At 35.2% G+C, this 24,787-nt stretch overlaps 1 protein-coding gene across 3 annotated transcripts in view; it reads left to right on the top strand.

The window, feature by feature from the left end:
* The window catches only part of LOC106872129 (dynein axonemal heavy chain 5), a 183,710-nt gene that overhangs the window by 53,198 nt on the left and 105,725 nt on the right, over positions 1–24,787 (top strand). For all 3 annotated transcript variants that reach the window (XM_052965662.1, XM_052965663.1, XM_052965664.1), the window contains exons 24-38: positions 630–842; positions 2,332–2,445; positions 3,685–3,816; positions 5,136–5,245; positions 6,093–6,453; positions 8,153–8,245; positions 8,829–9,025; positions 11,296–11,416; positions 13,335–13,433; positions 14,545–14,679; positions 15,993–16,217; positions 19,828–19,939; positions 21,234–21,430; positions 21,869–21,967; positions 23,111–23,248. In XM_052965662.1, the coding sequence (XP_052821622.1) occupies positions 630–842; positions 2,332–2,445; positions 3,685–3,816; positions 5,136–5,245; positions 6,093–6,453; positions 8,153–8,245; positions 8,829–9,025; positions 11,296–11,416; positions 13,335–13,433; positions 14,545–14,679; positions 15,993–16,217; positions 19,828–19,939; positions 21,234–21,430; positions 21,869–21,967; positions 23,111–23,248 (2,346 nt within the window). The remainder of the gene's footprint in view (positions 1–629; positions 843–2,331; positions 2,446–3,684; positions 3,817–5,135; positions 5,246–6,092; positions 6,454–8,152; positions 8,246–8,828; positions 9,026–11,295; positions 11,417–13,334; positions 13,434–14,544; positions 14,680–15,992; positions 16,218–19,827; positions 19,940–21,233; positions 21,431–21,868; positions 21,968–23,110; positions 23,249–24,787) is intronic.

Genomic DNA, 24,787 nt, shown 5'->3' with positions numbered 1-24,787 from the left:
TATATATATATATATATATATATATTTATGACTCTTTACATCTTGACAGTCTAAGCAGCAGAGAATGTCTGTTTTAATTAGGTAATTGTAGTCTTCTTCCTGCAGCTTCCCTCATGTTTGATGAACAATTTCTGTGGCAAAATCTGCAAGCAAGGAAGGTGCTGCAGTGTGTTGTCTTTGTTTCTTTGATGTTTTGTTTTGAGGGGCAGGTTGTTTTCTTCCTCAGGCTGTTTGGCGCCTTTGCTCACTGAGGTTTTCCATACTGTTCTGTCTTCAGCTAACTTTACCCAAGTCTTCGCATCAATATGGCACTTGGTCAGGCTTCTCTGACATGTATCCTTGAATCTCAGCTTTGGTCATTCTCTGAGTCTACTACCATACAACAACTGTTTGAGAATTTTGTTGTCATCCATCCACTTCACATATCCAAGCCATCTCAGTCTCCTTTTGCACAGAATAGTTGTTATGCTCAGAAGTGCTGCCTGTTTCAAGACTTCTGCATTGGTTACTTTGTTGCATGGCATATTAGAATGTTACAACTTTTTTTTTCTGATTTATGTGTGTGTGTATATATATATATATATATATATATATAAATATATATATACACACACACCTTTTATTTTCAGGCATTTGTTGTTAAAGTAATGCAGTTCAGAAATTCTTTTGATGGTGAAGGTCCCAATATCCCAGATTCAAGTCCTGAAGAGACTGTTGAGAGATTAGATAAATTTCAGGAGGAATGTTTAAACCTAAAGAAGGAAAGGGAGATACTTGAAACTGTATCTAAAACATTTGGAGTGTCAATTGATACATTTATAGAACTTGACCAAACTGAAGAGGTAAAATATATCTTTTGTCTTATTCTTAGAATATGGATAAAAGAATAGTTACAGTTTCACAGAATAAAGTTAGTTTTCTATATCATCATCTAATATTGAATTTATTCTCTTTTCCATTTTATATTTCTTTCATTTTGTCAATGTATTACATATCTGAAATAATTCCATACATCATAAAATAATGTTTAATATGCATGTTGACATGCTCGTTATATTCAAGTATAAATGTATAAGATCAAAAGATAAGCTTAGTTTTACTGGGTGCTTTTGGAAAGGCAATACATTTGTAGTGCATTTCACTTAATGAAATACATTTCTGCTAATTTGGTGCCAATGTGACTCTATTATCAAATATCCTGGTGTATAGGAACTCAGTTTTAAAGGACAACAAAATTTACATCCTTACAAATGCATAATTGCATAATTATATTGCTAAATAAGAGCTGTGAACTTGGACATAATAATAATAATAATAATCCATGTGATCTAAGAATGATTTGGAACATATATTTTTTAATAGAGATGTGCTGAAGAAATACACTGTACACTATCAAAATGTTAAACTTGAGAACAAAATCAAAATTAGCAGAAAAGTGCAGCTTCTCTTGAATCAGTGACATTTTGAAAATTTTCAATCTAAGAATAAAAATTAATTAATCTAAGGAAAATAGCTTGACAAGAGATATAGAAAACTTATGCCATGTCTTTTATCGTAAACTGTGTAATCTGCATTTCTCCTCAAAATACTATAGTAGTGATGGCACAATGTTTTGTGAATATACTATGACATTTAATGTAGAAACATTTGAAGCATTACTGTTGTACATGTTCATACCTTAAAATATTTATTGAATATCAAAATCATGAATTCTACCAACATTCCTTGTGCATTCAGGGTGATGACACTATTATATTTATGCAAGAAACCCTTTAACTTCAACTTAAGTCATTTATTAATGCTCCTAGCTATATAATTACCAGACTGTGTACCATTAAGTTTCTATCATCATGTACTAAATCATACCTGAGGCTAAACACCACCCACTATTGATTTGATATTATCATCTTGGTCAGAAAACATGAAAAATTTGCTTTGTTATGCTAGACGGATGTTCAGCCAACATAAACACCTTAAAATCCATGAAAAAGAAGGGAATATTTATGGTCTTTAACTTTACAACCTACAATTTCTTTTCACACTTCTTTATAATTACAATTAAGGTTCTCAAATGTTGAAGAGAAACACTAAATGGGAGTTTAGGAAGAACTGACAATCAAATATACAAGACTTTCCTAAAGTTTGCCATCTGAGTGTATGCAGTTTTCTCTAATTTTGATGGTGTAAGATGGATCTTTGTTGAATAAGTCTAAAGAATTGAAATACAGGAAAAAAATGATTATGCACACACATATATACACACATATATATGTTAATACATATGTACACATGGTTGATGTATTTAAATCATCAGTTCTTTATCATTTATAGGATCTGAAGATGGTATATTCATTGTATGACCTCTACATAAGGTTTATTCAGTTTGATGATCAATTTCAAAATACCTTGTGGTCTGATGTTGATTTCAGAACTGCTGTGAAAATGGTAAGTTTACCTCCTACAAAATGTCCTGCTTCACTGTTAATATTGTGTAGTTTCTACTACTTTCAAATATTTTATTTCCTATATAGGAAAGTTGGTTATACATCATTAGATGTATACCTGACTTTCCTATATAAAATTAGAAATATAACAGAACGCTGAACTCCAGACTATCAACTTAAACAACATTTATTCAGGTAGTAAATATATACATCTTTAGCTCTTGTTGTTACAGCTTCTGTGTGTGTGAGCATAGTTGTTAGGACGTTGGTATGTAGATGTAAGCGAGCTGTCGAGTGTGAGTCCGAAAGATGGAGAGTAACAGCTAAACACGTCCATGCTCTATTGCTGGCCAGCAAGAAAAAGACTGTCTCCAGGTTGGAATGTTGGAGACACTGCTTGACACGTCCATGCTCATGGCCGGCCGACCGAGAAACAGAATGAATTGAGCGGGAACGCTTGGTTGTTTAATTCCACGCATGCGTGAGACTACGCATGTGCACGGCGTTACTACACCTATATTATATTTGACTAAAGTTTAAGTAAGATCTCATAATTTACTTAAAGCCTTTAATTTCAGGATAGAAATAAGGTGTCTTGCTGAAGGGTGAGGGTCTTACCAACAGGAAAAGTATATTGAAGGGTGAGTTGTCTTATTAAACTGAAAGATCTCACCAAAGGAAGTTGTTTAACTCCAACTCACCCTTGATCAAGCAGACTTATAATCAAAGGCACTCCAATGACAGCCACCTCATCTTTTTCTAAGTGCAGGACACCCAGAACAATTTTATCTATCATTTCCTTTTCTACAATAGTGTGGTTGTAATTTGAGAGAATTTGACTGCTACTTTTGCTTAGTCAGATGACCACATAGAGGTTCCCTCTTTGGCTTAACAAAAGATGTTTTACTAAAACCAAGGATCTTTCTATATGATGTGTATTACTAAAAGTGGAATATCTTAATTAAAACACTTCATTAAACTACACTATACACTTGTGATATTATGTACACTAAAATTATTGAAATGTTATGTAGATATGAATATTTAAGAAATGTTTCATCTCTAAATAGAATGTTAATAATTTGAAAAACTTCAAAATATTCAACTCCTGGACAAAAGAAATAGAAACCTAGAGGCAGTACTCTAGTATAGTTGTGACCATGGTGGCTGAAACAAACTGAAAAATTAAGGAAAAAGCCTAAAGAACTTGACTTAGTTTTCTATATTTTTTTCTATTAAGGTGGAATTATTTTGGGATGACTACCTATTATTGTCTGAAAAGCTTCAAGAGTATAATACTTATCACAGCCTAAAGCCTGCCATTACAATGTACCAAGAAACCATTCCAATCTTGAAACTTCTTCATTCAAAGGTAATATATAGATTAGTTATTATGCCGGCTGTATATATATATATTTAATTATATGTATTTATTTTCTCTTAATTAAGAATAATTCGGATAAAATAAATGGGTTAATAGATACCAGGGTAGCAAAGATCACAAAATAACTGTGGTGTAACTCCTGTTTGTGAGGCAGAAACTCCTTGATATTTTGAGTATTTGAGTATATATAAATTTAAAGAATGGAGTAAACGCATGTTATAACTGCATACTTTTATTCCGACATATGTTTCGAAGAATTACAGTTTATGCGATCCATAGGAATCGGCGATGTTAAAAATGTAAACTTCTCCTCAGGGAAATGTATGAGAACCAGCTTAAACATAAGACATTATAACCGAGTATCCTATGGATTGCATAAATTGTAATTCTTCGGAACATATGTCGGAATAAAAGTATGCAGTTATAACATGCGTTTACTCCATTCTTTAAATTTATATATATATATATATATATATATATATGTATGTTTGTTTGTCAGTTATCTGAAGGCCTTTTCAAGATCAATGACTGTTGGGTTTAGTAGCTTGCTCTTAGTTAAGAATTTGTCTTGTAGTTGTCTCTCTCAAAAGTGTGTATTGATGGTACTCCATCCAATCATAGACCCAAACTGCATCTGATCAGAGTTAATTCTCTTCCAATGCTGTAACTTTTTTCTGTTTCTCATAACTTGGTAAGTTGATACCTCTATAGTTGAGCACCTCCTTTGTTTTGTAGCAATTGACAGTGGTGCTACTAAACCAGTCATTGATGTTATATTACCCCTTTGTACTACGTGACTGACTTTGCGAGAAATTAACATGTGTCCTACTTTGCAAGATATTTTCAGCATCTCCGAAATTCTCCCTGATGATTTTGTTATTTACTGCATTCATATCCTTAATGGCTTTTATGACTCTATAGTTAGTCGCTTGGTTGTGTTTTTTCAGAGTAGTTCCTTTCTTTCCTACTCATTCTCTTCATTCAAAAACTTCTCATAGTCTTACTACCACACCTTATTTTCTTTTTCTCAGTGTTAGTGAGGCTGAGTACACTAATACCATAACACATACATTTTCCCCCTATGATCTCCTTATTTACACTAATGAACAGCTTTGCAGCCTAAAATTCATCCTTCTGGCCCTCATGTCACAGAAAAATCGCAAATCTCTATTATTCTCTTCCTTTACTAAATTTACTCAACATTTAGCTTCCCATATAGCAACTTGGTATAGCTTTATGCTCTCTTCTTTCTCAGCTAAAGCCTTTCCTCATGAATGTTATAAAATGCTTTCTCTGTTTGATTGTAGACAATTCGTAATCGCCATTGGTTGCAAGTAATGGCAGTCACAGAAAATACATTTCCTTTAGAAGTAACTGTTTTGAGATTATCTCATCTCTTTAATATCAATCTACCCAGGTAACAACCTATTTATTTCTTCTTGAGTCATAATCTACAAACAGGATTCTTTTTTAATCACAGCTGTTTCTGGTGGAGGTTTTGGTTATCATTGTTAATTCCAGGTTAGCTCTAATCCAGCAGATGTGTAATCAAAAGTGATCCAGCCATATCCATCCTCTTTTTTCAGACACTAGACATAATAAATAGACAAATACATTAAGTAATGTATTCTTAATTTTTAAAAACATTATGTTGTTTTAAAGGTGCTCTGTTTACTATTTCTAGCAGGTTGACCATGTAGAAACTCTTTTGTTATTGTTGTTATTACTGTTATTGTTCTGACATAATGTATCTGGAACTACATTATCCTACAATTATGGTTGAGTATGACAAATATTAGAGTGTATCCCCATATTGATCACATTATTTTACTGTCACTTATTTTATGATCTACATAAGGATAAAATACAAAATTGATCTCAACTAGATTTGAAAATTAAAATGTAAAGGGTTGTAATTAAATGTCATGAGTTATATTGTTTGCACTTCAGCATAAGGCAGTGTCATATCTACTCCCCCATTGCCTTATACCTCTCAAAAAAATGGTCATGGTAGGACTCTGATCAAGTGATGAAGTATATTTGGACAGTAAGCTTCACATTAATAATGGTTGTGGTTAGAACTCTGGTCAAATAATGAGGTTTATTATAAAATATTTTGACAGTAAGTTTTGCATTAGCAATATGTATAATCACAATCAATAGCTTAGACAAGTTTTAAGTTACCTATCTGTAAAAAAATTAACATCAAAATAAAGTGGCTAATCTTAATTACGATTATTATTGACTACCTTGCTTTCTTTCAGATATAAATCTACAGTTGTTGAAATATGCCATGTGTCCATGAAGGAAATGGAACTGGAGACAATGATGTCCAAAATAGAGGAAGAGTGGACAGAGCAAGAATTGATCTTCCAGAATTATAAAACACTTGGTCCAGTCACTCTGGACCACATATTTATTGAAAGACTCTTGGAGCAGCTGGAAGATTCTCAAGTTACTTTAGCAAATATGCTGACTTCTCCATATATTTCTCCAATGCAAGAAGATGTAAACATGTGGACAGAAAAACTGAAAGAACTAGGTTTTATTCTGGAATTGTGGATTGACGTCCAGAAACTCTGGACACACTTGGAAGCAGTTTTTTCAAATTCATCCACAAACAAGGTAACAGTGACATTTGTATTGTTAGCAGAAAAGCAGCAATGCTCATAGCCCCTTAAGGTCGTCTGAGATCTTATAAAATTGATGTAGTTTATGTTCAGCTTTGAATATCTGGTGGTTGACATAAGTTGGTAAAAATTGAACAGCATAGAAACTTCAAAGGCTAGTGGTTCTGGAGAGGCAGAATTGTGAGAAACATACATACAGTGTGAGTCTTGGGAAGTGAGACATTGCAAGGTCAAGTTGGCCTGTGTAGTTCAGAAGAGCAGAAGTCATTGTAGTAGCAGTGGTAGATGAAGCAGTGAAAAGGCATCAGCATCATCATTTGATGTCCTCTTTCCATGCTGGCATGTGTAGAATGGGTTTAACAGGAAACCCCAATGTCATCTTTGGCATGATTTCTATGGATGGATGCCCTTCCTAACACCAACTACTTAACAGAGTACTTTTTGTGCCACTGACACTATCATTTAATGTGTACTGGGTGCTTTTTTCATACCACCTGCACTAGTGAGGTTGCCATGTAACTTGCAAGACAGAAAAGAACAGAAGTATTTGGGAGGGGACAGTGAAGATGAGTGGCTGTGTGCCAAGTGTTGAAGGCTAAAGTGTGATACAGGGGCAAGCATAAGTGTTGTACTATGGAGGAGATATATGACTGAAGGAGATAAGAGAAAGGTAGTGATGGAGTGCTAGAGCAAACTCTCAAGGAACAAGAACATGAGCATAAAAGAGGATGGTAGATTATAAGAGGGGATGAGAGAATGGATGCTTTCATAAGAATGTGAGGAGGGAATAAACAGGTGAAGGTAGAGGTTAGTATAGTGAGTGAAGAACACTGGTATGGATGCAGATGATGGCAAATACCAGAGGGGTGATGTAGGAGACATAAGAGTGGATCAGGAAGGAGCATAGAATAGAAAGTAGTAGAATGATGTGTAAAGTATAGGATCTATGGAGAAGGAGATATACGGATACATATGGGGCTATAGTAGGTTGGCTATGATGGTAGATATGGGAGGGTATTGAGAATGGTAACAGATAAGAGAGATGTTTAGAATAGAACACAGCAGAGGGGGGAAAAGGGCTGTACCTGAAGGCACAGAGGGGAGATGATTGGTTGAAATGCTGTGAGTAATGATGATGAGGAATGAAATTAGTTGGGGTGGGGGGGCACCATTTCGAAAGGTATGGGATGTAATGTGTGTGATACGGCTTGAAGGTAAATACTGCAGTCACATAGTATCAAAGATAGGGGAGGAAGGAATGTTTGTCAGAGAGAGAGAGAGAGAGAGAGGAAGGAGAACAAGGCCTCGCACACATACAAGCACATCCAAATGGTTGTAGGATGATTTTTTTTTTTGTTGTTGTACTGGACAAGTCTTCATGAACACAGCAAGAAGCCAGTGATATAGATTTGTACTGTGTATGTAAGTCATTGCCAATCGGTTGAATGGCCTGTGTCAGGTTACTGAAAACTGGGTCTTTGCATTCACTTATGCCACATTCCTGGCAATTAACATCTGTAAATTCTCAATACCATTTTCTGTTTTCCAGAGTGAAATTAACAAAACTTCAAATGAAGTATCTAGAACATTTGATCTACTTATTTGTTTACAGAATAAATCATATATTACTTTTGGCATTATTGCTTTGCAGAATTTTTGGAAAATATTGAAAATATTTATGATTTTAATTCCAGGAATTGCAACAACAAAATCTAATATTTGCGCCTATAAATACCAATTGGTGTAAGGTTATGGCAAAGTATGCTGAAATTAAGAATGTCTTGCAGGTAATTTCTGTCTATTGCATCATCATTATCATCACCATCATCATTATCAACATCTTCACTGCAATCATTCCCATCATCATCATCATCACAATTAAGATTGTTGTGGTATTAATGAGTATGATATTGATTGTGAGTATAGTTGTGGTAAAGTTTTGAGGATGATTCTTGTTGGTCAGTTTCAACAGAGGTACCCAATATTACAAGCCCCCTGACTGGATATTTTAACTGTTACCCATACACTTTATCTGTATGTGAGAGAGAAAGTTTCCTGAAAGTTAAGAATATGTGGTAAGTTGGTGTAAGGGGAATCAGCTGTTACATAAGCATGTTGAATTACTTTACAGAAACTATTTGCATGGCTTGATGATAAATAATATCTATATTTTTAGAGAAAAATTTTCCAAAATCAAACAACACAAAAGATAAAACATTTCAATGCAACATTTTGACAGATTTTAGTGTGACATGTTTTCAGATTCTGACATCTAAAGTCTCTTGTAAAATATGTAACTCTTGTAAAATATATTGACTTTCCAGTCTGATCAAAATTAAATTCAAAACAATCTTTCTTTTTCTTTTTAAGGCCTGCTGTGGAGAAATGCAACTTAAATCTGTGCTGCTACATATACAGGAAGATCTAGAATCTTGCTCTAGATCACTTGGAAACTACTTAGAAAAGAAAAGAATGCAATTTCCCCGTTTCTTCTTTCTATCAAACCCAGTTCTCTTAGCATCGCTAAGTTGTCCCCAATCTTTGGAATCGATATTGCCCATTTTGGGGTAATTATTGTTATATTTCCATACCATTAATCTTTGATACCATTTAATATTTATTTTACAGGTGACAATTCATAGCCAAGTTGTAGAAATCAGACAGTAAGCTTCATTGCCCTGTGTTAACAATTAGGGGGAGATAATAAATGTCCATTATCAATCGTTCAGACGAATTCCAAATGAACAAATTTTTTGGTTACATTGAGCAAAATTGATTGCTGTTGACTTATGTCAGGAATGCCATCACTGGCTATTAAAACAAAAAGGAAGTGAGTATTGCGTATGCAGATTGTTAGGTGCAATGTGGCTTGCAAAACACCTCATTGACACTCCCCATCCAGAGACAGGCATAGGTGAGATAGTTGGTATCAGTAAAGTCATAGTAGTGTGACCTTTAGTTCATAGGGGTGTTAGAAGAGAGTAACAGAGGTTAGAGTTGGCGGTAGTTGTGAATGATGTACTAGAGTGGAGGTGTAGTTGATGGCAAATATCAGTACCATGGAAGGTAAAAGAAATAGCTTAGAAAGGAGGTGATGAGTGCTCGTACAAGACAAGTGGAGAGCCACCGTATAATAAATCTGTAGCTAGATTAGAAAATAAGAAGATGATGAGTTAAAAGAGAGAGATTTTTTTCTTTTAAAGCATTCGCTTGTTACAAGGTCCTTAGACTACTGAAAACGTAAGAGCTACTGGAATAAAATGGGCGCTAGACAGAACTCAATAGGTGACAGTGTACATTAGACTTAGAAAACTGGAGGTCATATTGAAGAGGAAGACAAGATGGTGGAAGGGAATTCCAAAGTTTAGATATGTACAGGGACAGAGATGGAGGTTAGAAGTACATAATGGTGGCTATAGAGAGTTGGGTACAAACGTAGTGGGGCATCAACAACTGATATGAGAGGTTACTCAAAGTGAGCTGATAGCTTTATTTTGTTAGAGATAGCAAACTGTGAAAATAGCATGTGTGTCTGTTCCTTATCTGTTGCATCTCTCTGTATCATTTAATTTGACAAAAGCAAACATCAGATTTAGATGTCCTGAGCATTTTGTTTGTTAATGTGATACTCCAAAACTCAATTGTCTTGCTTTTCTTCTCTCCAGGTATCTACATTTCTCCAGTTAAGTCTACATCTGCTTCCTCCCCTCCTTGTTTGATACCATCTACCATCTCATTTCCTTATCACTCATCTCTTTCTATTGCTCATTCTCCCTGTCTGTCCACTACACAACCAATTTCACTGTACCATATTACCTGTATAATTTGGAATGGCATTAAACCTGTCTAACCCCATCCTTCTCACCTATCCATATTCAGTCTCCACATACTATCATTCTTATCGTTCCACCTATCTCATCCACTACGGAACCGCTGTATAAAGGATTGCATTGGATCTCTTTGTACTCAATACACTCTTCCATCACTTGATCTTTCCATTGTCCATTTCTTTCTCACTCTCTCTCTCTACTGCCCTCATCACTCTCTTTCTACTATCATACTCTCACTCACTCCACCCACTTGGCTTTTCTTTTATCTTCAGTCTCTCTTGTATTCACCATTTCAGTGTATGCTTTAAGTGGAAGAACACACCATAAAGCAATGAGGACTCTTTAGTCTTATGGGGTACAAGTCAACCTCACTAACCCTGGTGCTACTCAGTACACTCTGTAAAATAATTTGCAACACACAGTAAAGTGAACCTTATAGTTTGGTTGAGGACATGACATCTTTAATACTCGTGCCATGATAAAATGTACCAAGTGCACTGTGTAAAGTTGTGTCTTTTTTTAGGAAGGGCATCCTGTCCTAGAAAGCAAGCCAAAACTGCGAGGTGTAAGATGTATAGAAAAGTAGTATCTTTGAATAAGAACTGACTCATATCATGATGACCTTTTCAACACATACCATGCATAAAATCATGATGTTATACAACCACACACATATAGGTGCAAGTATGACTGTATGGATAAGAAGCTTGCTTCACACCCATATGGATTTGGATCCAGTCCTACTGTGTAACACTTTGGGCAAGTGTCTTTTGTTATAGCCCCAGGCCAGTTAGAACTATGTGATTGGATTTGGTAGATGGAAATTGAAAGAAGCTTATTGTGTGTGTTTAAATATGCATTAATTTCATAAAGGCTGTTTAGCACACTGTTTCACTATCCACAATATAGTATTGTATAAGACCACATGTGCAGGCTTATCCTACAAATGTAACAATTATTAATGAAGTTGTGTTGTTGAAGATGGAAAAATATATTTTTTGCTTCAGATCTTTATTTGGATATGTCCATGAAATAGAAACTGAAGTACTTGAAAAAAGAAGAGAAATTTTATCAGAATCTGCAGCTTCAGATATACAATTTGACCAAAATATAGAAATTTTTACAACTGTAAGAAAATATCACCTTTTATCTTATTCATGAAAGCATACTGTCTCCACATATTCTAAGAGCTGAGTAAAAGGGTTAACAACAGGAAGAGCATCCAACTGTATTAAACTGCCTCAGGAAACCTACACAGAAAACTTGCCCAGCATGGGGAAACTAGATATAAAATTATGATAGTATTTTAATAAGAACTTAATTATATAATTTAATTTAACTTAACTACATATTTTAATATTAAAAAAAATTTTTTTAGACATTTCATAATGTAGCTAAATTTTATTCTTTACATGTATAAACTGATGTCTATTTCACTCACCAAAAATTCAATATTCGGACATCTTTCATAGCCCAATTCCTCAGTGTGACCTGTAACATTATAAATGCCTATATGTGTGTGTGTGTGTGTGTGTGTGTGTGTAGTCAAATCAAATAATTGAACATTAAAAATAACAATAACAAAACAACAAGAGGACCTGCACATGGAATGTATTAATTCAATGCGAGAGGGCATTTAACATTTTGAGCATAGTTCTTCGTCAGAAAGGAAAAGAGTTGGATGGTTTGACAGGAATTGACAAAGCCAGGGGCTGCACCAGGTTCCATAGTCTGTTTTGGCTTTGTACTAGGTGCTTTTATATCATCATCACCATCATTTAGTATCTGTTTCTATGCTGGCATGGGTTGGATGGTTTGACTAGGGCTGGTGAGCTGAGGGGCTGCACCAGACTCCAGTCTGATTTGACATGGTTTCTATGGCTGAATGTCTTTCCTAGTGCCAACTACGCTGAGAGTGTAATGGGTGCTTTTATGTGCCACCAGCACAGATGCCAGTTGCGTGACACCAGTATCTGTCATGACTACAGTTTCATTTGGCTTGACAGGACTTCTTCTCAAACATAGATATTGACAAACGCCTCAGTCATTTGTCATTGCCTCCTTAGGCCCAGTGCTCAGAAGGTGCTTTTTATATGTCACTAGCACAGGTGCTAGTTACATGACACCGGCATTAGCCACATTGCCTCCGTGAGGCCCAATGCTCAAAAGGTGCTTTTCATGTGCCACTGGCATGGGTGCCAGTTGTGTAACACTGACAACAGCCACTACTATGATTTCACTTGGTTTGACGGGTCTTCTCAAGCGTGGCATATCGCCAAAGGTTTCAGTCACTAGTCATTGCCTCCATGAGGCCCATCATTCAAAGATCATGCTTCACTACCTTGTCCCATGTCTTCTTGGGTCTCCCTCTTCCACAGCTTTCTTCCACATGTATTAATTATCATTTTAACATTCACTGTTTCATACTTGCATGAGTTGGACAGGATTTATTGAAGCAGATTTTCTACAGCCTGCTGCTCTTCTTCTCACCAACTCTCATGCAAGGTAATATTTCCTCATGACCAAACAAGTTTATGCTGCATGACTCTGCTTGTATCGCAGTGACACCTATTTATAATTATCACTAGATGTCAAGACAAGGATGGACACACACACATACACATCTGTATACTGACTTCTTTCAATGTCCCCCAACCAAATTCACTTACAAGGTTTTGTTTGAGCCAAGGTTATAGTAGAAAACACTTGTCCAAGGTTCATGCTGTGGGACTGAACCTACAAACATGAGCTTTATTCATAAGCTTTACTTAATTCTTAATTTGCTCATAGGTCTTGTTGTTATAAATTTAGTCTTTAGAATAATTATCATTCTCATTATTGCCAAATTATTAGAGTATTGGGAAAATGCCTTGCAGTATTTGCTCTAACTTTTTACTTTCCATTCTTTTGAAGTTGATGAAATATAATACCAGTCTAAGTACTTGTGGTCGATATAATTAGCTAATATCCTCCTCCTTTTCCTGATATTAGTCTTATACCAAAGTTTGAAATCATTGTTATTCGTATCATTTTTTATTTTTTTAAGCCTGAATTAAGTCAAGAAATCAAACTGAGAGAAACTGCTGAAATACAAATGATAGCTGTGAAAAGTTTTGATGGGGAAAAATTATTATTAAATAAAAAGGTACTTATTTATGTTTTTATATGTATATACACACACACACACACACGCATCACTCACATAGAAACACATATGCATACACACATGTATGTATGTATGTATGCATTTTTTTATTGTTTAACTCTGATTGAACAGACTTAAGATCAAAGCTTTCCACCCATGACTGTCCTGTCTTATTTTCAGGCAATGAATAGGTTATTCAGTGTGTCTTCCCTTTTTAAAAATAAAGTTTGTTTGAGAACAATTTAGCCTCTATTTCCAGCAAATATGTGTGTGTGTTAAGTGTGCATATATTTTCATATATTTACTTTATTCTATTGAATTCTTCTCATAAAGGGACAGTTACTTAACTAAACACCAGAGCTGCATTTTTAGCATTTATACATCAACATTAATTAAATCTTGCGTATTTTCACTGTTCCACCTACTGATTGAATTTGCAAAATACAGATTAGATAACGCTTTCCTTTGCTTGAAAATTTCAACTTTTTAAGATAGTTAGTTGAGCATTTAGAAACATAACCAAGTGCACTAATAATTATTGGTACAAATATATATATTTGTCAATTATACAGGAAAGCTGTAGGTTTGATTTTGAATAAATGTTCACATCTGCTTGACAATTGACCTCCACAGCAGTACATGATTGTTTTTATTCCAAACACCTATATTAGGCCAGTTGTGTTTGTAAGCAGAGGCTTTGATGACAATGCCCCACCAGTATTCTTAGCATTGCAATTTATAAAATAATCAACATGGAAATTGTTTTTATATTTACTCCTGGTTAACCTTTTCTATGAATGGCATTGTTTATTGTTTAAACAAGATGATGATATCACATAGAAAGGTTTTTACTTTGATGATGTCTTGGGATAATTGCTGATTATATGTATATCTTCCATAGAAACATGATTCAGCATTTTTGTTGACAATTTAAGGGTTTATCGTCTCTTTTGTTCATCAAATATTTTGTATCTATTTCTTTGTAACCTTCAGATTGTGGTGTAATGAAGCAATCATTCTCAAATTTACAGTTGTAATACTCTTGATATGTTTATCTGTCTATTTATCCATATATTTGTCTATCTCTGTCTAAATATTTTTCTGTGTATAGGTTCCTGTATGCCATAGCGTGGAATGGTGGCTTAATGAATTGAAGCATACTATTCATGATACAATTGGTAAGATGAGTCTTAATGCCATCCAAGAAATTACTCAAACTACAAATCTTGAAGAATTCATTGCTAAGGTAAATGGTTTTAAATGGGTGGGTTTGGTGTGTGTGTGGATAGTAACATAGTAGTTTGAAACCTTGCCACTGAGATAAATATGGGCACTAAATGTATATACTACTTTCTGTGAGTACAGATTGATCATACTTGTATTATACACAAAAAGCAGTGTCTATGCTGTTTGCACCACTCATACAATATGCATAGACTGAGCCTTGAGAGGAGATGACAAAGAACCAAGGGGCTTAGTGATATGCTGTACTTGAGATGACCACAGATCACAACATATATGAGCTTCTAAAAGCATTGTGCATATACACACAACTATGTCCATGCCTAAGTTGTCTCTATCAAGCCTTCTCCACCATCTCACCCCACTTTAACTTATCCCTCCATCAGTTGTAATTGAATGAAAGTTGAACTACATGTTTCATCTCCTTTCTGTGATACCAGTTAACTCTTTCTTTGCCTAGAACCACTTCCTTGTGGCATTCATCCCTCATTCATATCATCCTTCCCATCTCTTAGTTTCCACTGATCACCCTTCCTTTCTGTGCAACCAGTTATCTCTCCCTGTCCCTGAATGACATCCTGTTGACACTTGTACCTCATTCTTTATGTTGTCTTATATCTACCATTAGCCACCGTCTCTCACCTTTGTTCACCATTCTGTTCATCCCTATCACTATGCATCTCTCATTCCCTCTTCTCCTCTCTCTCTCCCCCCACATTTTTGCTGCATTTATCAAATCCTCCACTTCCGTCATCTCCTTATCTCACATCTTTATCCAATCTATAGTTATATTATCATTCTGCTGCTCTTCACCCTCAACTACCACCTTTGTTTACCATTCACTACATTCATTCCTACCTTCATCTTTCACTCTCATCTGACATTCATGCAAACTTAACCCACTCTTGGTCTTCTGTTCACCATGTGCCATAAGGGTACACTCTAACATCTCACAACCATTTTTATCTCTTTTTCCAGTTCCACCCCAATTACCCCCACCCACCCTAAAATAATGCATTACAATTAGCCTCTCTACTATAGTCCCTCTTAGTCTTGTAAGTTACATGACATCCTCACTATTGTTGGTGCTATGTAAGAAGTACTCAGTATGCTTTGTAAAGTATTGGCATTAAGAAAGGCATCCAGCTGTAGAAAATGTACCAAAGCAAACATTGGAGCTCAATACAGTCCTCTGATTCCTCAGATCCTATTGAACTGTTTAACCCTTGCCTGCATAAAAGACAGACATTAAATGAAGATGATGGTGTGTGTGTGTATATATATATATATATATATGATTTTTTTTTATTACTACAGTATCCAACTCAAATATGTCAACTTGCTGTCCTATATTTATGGTCCAGAGAAGTAGAGAAAGGAATTATGGAAGTGAAGCATGAACGCAAAGCTTTGTTTAACACCTACAAAAAGTTTTGCACCACTTATAGCAAGATCTTGACATTGTTCAGTCGTTCCTTTTCAAAAAATTCTTGTGATGCCAAATCCACATATATACGAATCAGAAATGAAAAGATTGTAACAGTAAGTAAAAGATATTTATGAGAGTTTACTGAAAAGTTCTTAGCTTTAAGCGTATCATGAAAGACCTGGTTGGAGGCCCAACTTTCTCAGTTCTTTTACAGGGCTTAGAAGTATTGAAGGACCACTGCATTAATTGTGTGAATCTGAGAGGGGAATATGTTAAATAAAATCATAAGTAATTGATCTTCCTGCATTTTCTTTTACCCAAAGCCAGGAAGTTGTCAGCACCCCACCATATGTAGCTAAAAATGATACAATTTTGCATTCTGTATTCACTTTCTGCTCAGAATGATGTTTGCTTTCCATTCTTTTAATGTCAATAAAATAATTTCCAGGCAAAGTCAGGAGTCATTACAATCAACTGTATCCTTCCACCAAATTTGTGGCTGTGTCTCAGTTTTAGAAATTTTCATTTTAATATGTATTGCCATTGTTATTCAGGGAGCAGATAAAGTATAGTACTGGAATCAATTTCATCGGTTGTTTCTACCTGCCAAAATTATGACCTTGCGCATTATCTAGAAATCAGTATTATTTAAGGGGTAGACCCAGGAAGACATGGGACAATGCAGTGAGAAAGTGCCTTCAGACTTTGGGCCTCACAAAGGAGATGACAAGGGACTGGGACTGCTGGTTGTTTGCTGTGTATGAGAATATGTGCCAAGCTAAGTAAAATCATGGCCATACATACAGGCATGTTCTTTATGTCCCTCTCTCAGCTGAGGGGTCCTAGTTTTGGGGAGCTCATGGGTGCTGGTGATATGTAAAAGCACTCATGCTGGTGCCATGTAAAAGCACCTGTGTCAGTGCCACATAAAAGCACCCATGCTGGCGTCACATTAAAAGCACCCAGTACACTCTGTAGAGTAGTTGGCATTAGGAAAGGCACCCAGCCATAGAAACCATGCCAAAACAGACAAAATATGCCAGTATGGAGAACGACGCTTTCTGATGATGATAGAGTATCAGAAAAATGCTTTGTAACTCTCATTCTGGCTTTTTATGTTGTGAGTTCAAATCCCATTAAGATTAACTTTGCTTTACATCCCTTCAGGATCAATAAAATATAGTAGCAGTCAAGTAAATGACTAACCCCTATTCCTTAAAATTGCTGACCTTGTGTAAATCGGAAACAATTGTTTCTATTGTTGCTGTTCTTTTACCTTAGCAAGACTTGTTTCATATTACTCATCTGATTTCAAAATATACATCAGATTACACACTGAGCTGGATTTTTTGCTTGAACTGCATTTATAGCAAGTAGGTATTTATTACTGATAGTTTTTTTTCTCTTTATTTGAGGGGGAAAAAAACAATAATTTAATTCACCAATTTTTTTTCACTGTTAGGCATTTCAAACATAGTGACAAAAACAGTATTTCCAGAACTTCAACAAAAAAGAAAAACAAGTCATAAACAAGATAACATAAATATTTGAACTTTACATAATAAGCAGGAAGTGAGGTTTTCACTGGAAAGCACAACTCACATCATTCCAAACACAAACAAGTATATTACAAAATCTAGCAGAAAAATAACAACAAAAATTTCTTAGCAAGGAAATTTTGAATATGAGGCAACTTGTGAAATAAAGGATGATATGGCACAAAAGATGTGACTGAATCAAATACTTCTTAACTTGTGACAGTTATCCAGAGGTGAGGGAGAAGGAGAGTAAGCAATTTCTGTTTCAAAAATGCAGGAAATTTTTGCAGTTGCTCTCAAAGAATCTTTTAAAGAAGGGCCAAGTATATGTTGTTTCTATCACCTGTGTATTGGAGTACTCTACTTGGTTTTCGAGATTGAGGGTGAGATGAAGCAAAAAACAAAGTAGTGTGAAACACCTGCTCCAAGACTCAGATCACAATACATTGGCCAATGCATGCAAGAGTAACAGTCCAGCTCATCAACCCTTAGCTCATTGCCACCTTTGAAGTACAATATGAGCAGATAATAAGGGCAAAGGTAATATAGAATGGCATGAAGAATCAGTATGGTCTTATAAGTGCTGATAACCCCTCAGAACTCAGGGCCTTCAAGTACTGTGCCCCATTGTGAGTGCAGTAGCAAAAGCAGTAAGATTGGCAACACAGAGCAGAAAGCTCAGCTGTTAAACTTGCAGCAGTTAGAGCCTGAGAAAGTAGAAAAGTAGCAGAACCAGCCACAACAACTCCAGACCCTATGTTGTTGTTTTCACAGAATCCCCAATGGAGATCACCTTGTTTTAGTTCCAAAAAGTTGAAGTAAAAAAAACATTCCTTCTACCAACAGATCATCTCAATTACTTGCATTGATGGGAAACATATGTAGACTGGAGACAAATGGCAGACTTAAAGCAGAGAAAAAGAAAAAAAAGAGAAGGCTAAGGAGTGAAATCAAAAGGTGTATAAAACATGAAACTGTTGTGCTGTTATATTTTTTATCTAAATAGAATACATCCAGTTGCAAAGCAGAAAATTTCAGTTTCAATGACTTGAAATACAATATATTGGAATCTAAGAAAAATTAGTACTAATATACTTAGTGCAGTGAACCAAGAAATGTTCAGTAATAAAAATTACACTCTTAGCAAGAAGAATGAATCATTAGCTAAATTATTAATTTTGGTCAGGAAAAACAAAGGACAAAATTTGGAAATTCTAATAAAACTGCTACAAGGGTAAAAGAGAAGCTCCAGGAAGCAACAAAGTATCAAACTTATGGCTCAAATTATGAAATTATAAAGAAAATTAGCAGAGATGAAATGCAGTTTGGGTTTATGCCATGCTAGGATACAACTGACATCCTCTTTCTAGTGGTGATGATAAGGAGGAATATGTCTTCTGACCAAAAGATCAACAGTTCACATCTCAACATCAATGAGTCTTTTGTCTTATGCAAAAACATTTAACACTTAATTACTCAATATACATATATATTAATAAGTGGCATGATGGGATGAAGTTCACTGCTGTACACAAGCAGGAACTCTCTATGATTGATTTTTTTTATTTGCTTCCCATACTAATTTTGAATTCCTCCCTGGGAGGAAACCTGGGCTAGACTAAAATTTTATCCAGATATGGAAACAACAGAATTGGTTTAAAATATATACTGTACACTATAGCCCCAAAATATGAAATCATCACCATTAGCTTACATGAAATCTTCAGCTGCCTTTGATTTTTCAAGGAATCTAAACTAAAACTTTATTTTTTTTATATACGGTGGTGCATCAGCATGGCCGCAGCTCTGAGCTGAAACTTTGAAATGAAAAATGGACTTTGAATATTGTTTTCTAAATTTTTGATAGTACATTATCATTTACTGCAAATATACTTGTGGAACAATATCTGTGCATTATAAATACCATCTCAAGAACTACCACCAACACCCCTACCATCACAAATACGACCACTCATCACCACTACCAACACCACTGGTTTATATCTACAGTTTGTTAAATCCATTAATAATATTTTCAAAAATTAAAACACTTAAATTACTTTATTTTCTACCTACATTGTCTTCTACTTGGTTCTACTTAATTTACTTCTTATCTACTTTTACATCTTACCTACTTTACCCTGTACCTTCCTGAACTTCAGCCTATACTACCTTGTTCTTTCAGCAAACTCTCTATCTTCGAGATACTCTTAATACAATATGTAGGAAAAGGGTAAAACATTGCACAGACTTTGACTGGAGACGATACCTCAAGTGTTACTTGGTATCAGACAATGGTAAGTATGCCATAGTATTTGTAATAGGGTGATAAGAATGTAAGTGTTCAGAAATTGGAAAAGAGGAAGAATGAGGAGAAAGCTCAGAAAGAGAGTGAAAGAAAATGAGAAATTAAACTAGAGAGAGAAAGAGAAGGGCTAACAGCAAAATACGCACTACTATGGAGATGGAGAGAGCATGAAGAGGAGAGAGAGAGAGAGGACAAGAGTAGTTCCACACAAGATTCACCATGATCCTCTAGTATCTCATCTGAGTCCCAGCATGCTGAGACCTGATGTCACCATTTCATCCTGTATCTTCCTTTGTCTTCCACTTCTACAGCTAATCCTCACAACAATTTATCACCCAAAACACATCCTTCATACTCATTACATGTCCTCACCAGTAGTCACCATCCCCTACATACATCATCTGATGTCTTTAATGTGCAATTAATGTGCAATTCACTTACATTCTGGGGGCTAATTAACATTACATTCCCAGTAGATCATGTTTATCTCATTTCTGTCCAGTCATTATGCATGCTTTCTCTTCAATGTTCATGATTCACTACCATATAGTATCATACATTTAACTACAATGCAAAATTGATGTTATTAACATTCCACCTAAACAGTTGCAACAACACAGCTGGATGGGGGAAAACATAGGGAATTCCTGAGAGTTGACATTCTGAGGAAGAATGACTGAGAATAGTGGTTAGTGAGGAGTAAAGGACACAACATAAGTGATGATAGTAGAAGAGACAAGTGTTTAGGTGGAGACGGCACTAGACCAACCAATTCTGAAGAGCAGAAACCATTATTGCAGTGATACAAAAACAAGGAGGAATTAGTGTGTCTATATGCCAGTCAGTCAAATATCCTTAATTTGGATGTGATTTAAAATGTCTGTATGTATATCAGCACCACTGCCCCAGATACAGTACTTCATGTGAGTCTTATTTGAACTTTGTAGAGGGTTAGCAGTTGTTAGTGGTTGAGACAAAGAGAACCAGCCCTTGAGATGCTGTATTATATAATAAGGGATGATCTAGTGTCACATAACTGAGCCTCTATGTAGTCATTCAATCTGTTAGAAATAGTTGTGACATTTCCCTCAAATTACACCACTGGATATACAAAAAGATAGGATGGTCATAACTGGAACATCTTTGTCAAACTGCTGGATCAGGTTTACATTGGGGTAGGGGGTTAAACAACAACAAAATATCCATTGCATTCAATGTCAATGAGTGCAATCTGTCATTTACAAATAATGAAATCTTTCGTTGTATCTTTATATTCTTATCAGACACAGAACTGAAGCTTCATTTTGAAATCCTTGATCATCGTCTTGTCTATGGCAATGAGTTTTGTGGAAGCAACCCAAGCATTATCATGACTCCTGTGACAGAAAAATGTTTTTTATCAATATTCCTGGCCCTTCAGAATCTTCAGCCAGTCTATCTGGTTGGAACACCTGATGCTGGAAAGAAGGAAACTATTAAGGTGATTCTTCACATGATTTCAAGTGTAATTCTGTTTCCTAAATTGTTGTTATAGCAATCAGCTGTGTAGTGGCAGAAAAAGTTGAGCACCAAACTAAGCATTTTGTGGTATTTGATCTCATCCCTCTACAGTATGAGTTCAAATCTTGTTTAGATCAACTTTATTTTTGGCTTGCTAGCATCGAAAGGAATAAGTAATTATTTTATGTTGAAGCCAAGTGAATTAATCCTGCATACTTTTCAACTTTGATCTTGTTATTAATACCTGTCACCTTGAAATTGATACCTAGCAGACCTTGATCTTATACCAGCTGTAATCCTTCTGTCTTTCCAAACTAAATCACATTATACCAGCTGTAATCCTTTCTTTCCAGACAACGTATATGAGACCATATTATCCAGTTTCCTATTAAATTCTCTTTACTTCTCCTATTTTCAGAGCCTTGCCAATGTCATTGCTCAGTTTTACTATCTGCTGAAATGCAACCCACACTTTGATGCTTCAAGTATTCAAAGAATTATTCAAGGTTCTTCAATGGTAAACTGTTATATAAAACATTTTAACATTATTACATCTGTATTGCTTTGAGATTTTATTACCCATTTGGTCCAATAATCCCAGTTTTTTTATACTCTGACACTGAAAGTCATTAGGTTTCTTATGGCTTTTAACCTTACCTCATCAGTCAATTTAATTCAACTTTTAAATGTAAGTTTCATCATCATCATCATCATCATCATTTAACATCCGCTGTCCATGCTGGCATGGGTTGGACGATGTGACCAGAGCTGGCAAGCCAATGGGATGCACCAGACTCCAGTCTGATTTGGCATGGTTTCTATGGCTGGATGCCTTCTTAACGCCAACCACTTTACAGAGTGTGCTGGATGCTTTTACATGACACCACATGGGCACTTTTACGTGGTACTGTATGGGTGCTTTTGTGTGGCACTGCACAGACGTTTTTACATGATACCATCTAGAATACATGTTTAAATAAAATGGAGATGCAGGCATAAAGATATATGAAAGGAATCTTTCTGGAAGTTTTAATTTACTTAAATTATTATGCATTCTTCAGATAACAAAGGTTGTTATAATTTTAGGTGTTGTTCAATATTAACTTTATTTAATTACAGGAAGAGGTGGGGGACTACAATGTTTTGGACTACATTCGACAGACTTGCTTTGGAAATGTTTTGCTTTTTAACAAAACAATTTCATTTTTTTTACAATTTTGCTTCAGCCTAGCACCCACATAAAATAGTTACACTGAGATGATACAAACTTTAACGAAAATAATTTTAGTGCAAAAATGGCTAAAGATGAAGGAGGTTTCCAAACAGAAGTTGAAGCCAATTTTTGAAAAAGGTAGTGGGATAAATGATTTAACATTTGTTGAGAGATATTTGGCTGCTATTTCTAAGGACTCACATAATTTGCAGAAGCTATGTAGCTAGTTGCATAATAAGCAGAAATGTTTAAAAAAATCAAATCTGTAAGGTGTCAAATGAATATCAGTCCTGTCAGATGAGTCTGAAATTGTATTAGTTCTGAATTGTGTGCTTTGTTCAGTCTTAAAGCAATGCCTGCAGTAACATAGTTTGAATTTATGATGAAATTGTCAATAATCTACCATTTAAACATCAGAGCTAACATTATTTCCTTTCTAATTCCTAGGAAGGGTGTTGGCTCTGTCTTGCTGATGGAAACAAGCTTTCACATAAATCTTTAGATGTTGTGATGGACCAAGTTGCTATGATTGTAGATGCTGTCAGAGTGAACAACAATGTGGTAGAAGATATCTTCAGGAAATTGGTAATTAATCGACATAATTTTTATTTCTTTTCTTTGTTGGTTTCAATCATTTGACTTTGGCCTCTGGCTAAGCAGGGACACAGCCTTCAAAGTATTTTTTTTTTTAGTTTATTATATAAACCCTAGTATTTTGTGATCCCACACAGACAAAAGGCATAGTTGACTGGGCATAAAGATAGGTGACATGGAATAAAATACAAGAAGAACCTGCTGGCTCTGCCATACTGCTCCACCATAGGTATACATCCTGTGGTCTTTTGTAAAGTTTCTCTACACCAAATTTCATTCATTAAAAATCTGGTTAACCTGTAGTTTCATGGAAGACACTTACCTGCCCAAGATACTGTCCTGTTATATCAAATGTGTGATCATGTGATTGTGAAATAAACTTTTTAACCATACAATTTGTTTCTTATGTATAAATACATTCATTTTCTTATTTTTTATTGTTTTTTATTTTTCCTTAAATTCTATTTTCTAAAATATTTTGTTATGTTTTATGTTATTCTCTTGTATTCAGGTTAAATTTAATTTCATAACAGAGTGTGTTGGAAAATAGCTTACACCAAGAATACTGTTCTTGTCCTAACTCTCTTTCAAATTATGAATTTTTGTATCATATGTAGTTGGAAGTCAAATAAAATGTTAATCTTTTCTTTCTGATTTACTTTAGAAAACAAATTATTAATATTATGAATGCTAAAGTGTTAAACATTAGACTATTATTATTATTATTATTATTATTATTTAGTGAGAGTGCAGTGCATGCCCTCAAAGTGACACTGGGGTAAAATATACAAAGCCCAGTATACCCATCATGACTACCTGTCTGATAAGAGTACACCAGGCACATGCATCACGTGCATGACATGGTGATTACATATCAAGATAAACAGTGCATGACCTTGCAAGTGGGACCCAAAATTCTTTCTTCACGCTGAGTAGCCCATCCCACTCAAAAGGTCCCTGAATAAGGGTTGTTTAAGGATGTTGAACAAAACCCCAATGTTTCCAAAGGTGAATTATCCAAACTGCAAAGAATTCCTTTCAACACATGGCTATGATGTTCCCCTACTACTTCTGCTCATAATCAGAGATGCACATATCGTCAGCCACTAAGGGACATGCTCAACTAGTTATGGTCAAACAACTCACAAGCAAATCTTTGGTATTGAGCAGAATATTTGCTGTAGCCCATCTTTTATACCAAGGCAAAACAATGTACATGATAACACTTCCAATCAGTTAAGATCAGAAACCATGAAAGCCACTGCCTGGTACTGCATCAGAGCATTTTTTTTTATTATTATTATTATTATTATTTTATGTTTGACTTTTGTTTTGCATTTGTACAAGTTAAATCCAAGTCTCACCCAGAGACCTCAAGAGACAACAAGTTAGAAGTTCATGTAGGTGTTATGCCTAGGGTACCATATATTTGGATTTGTACAGTTTTGTTCAAGTGAATGTTTAAGAAACCATAAGAAAATTATGTGTTTGCTTTAAAATTTGAGATCACATAGACAGTATTTTACGTAG

This window comes from Octopus bimaculoides, chromosome 2, assembly GCF_001194135.2.
Source record: "Octopus bimaculoides isolate UCB-OBI-ISO-001 chromosome 2, ASM119413v2, whole genome shotgun sequence".
NCBI classification, from domain to species: Eukaryota; Metazoa; Mollusca; class Cephalopoda; order Octopoda; family Octopodidae; genus Octopus; species Octopus bimaculoides.
The sequence above is the reverse complement of the archived record's forward strand: the minus strand, read 5'-3'. Positions and strand labels throughout refer to the sequence as shown.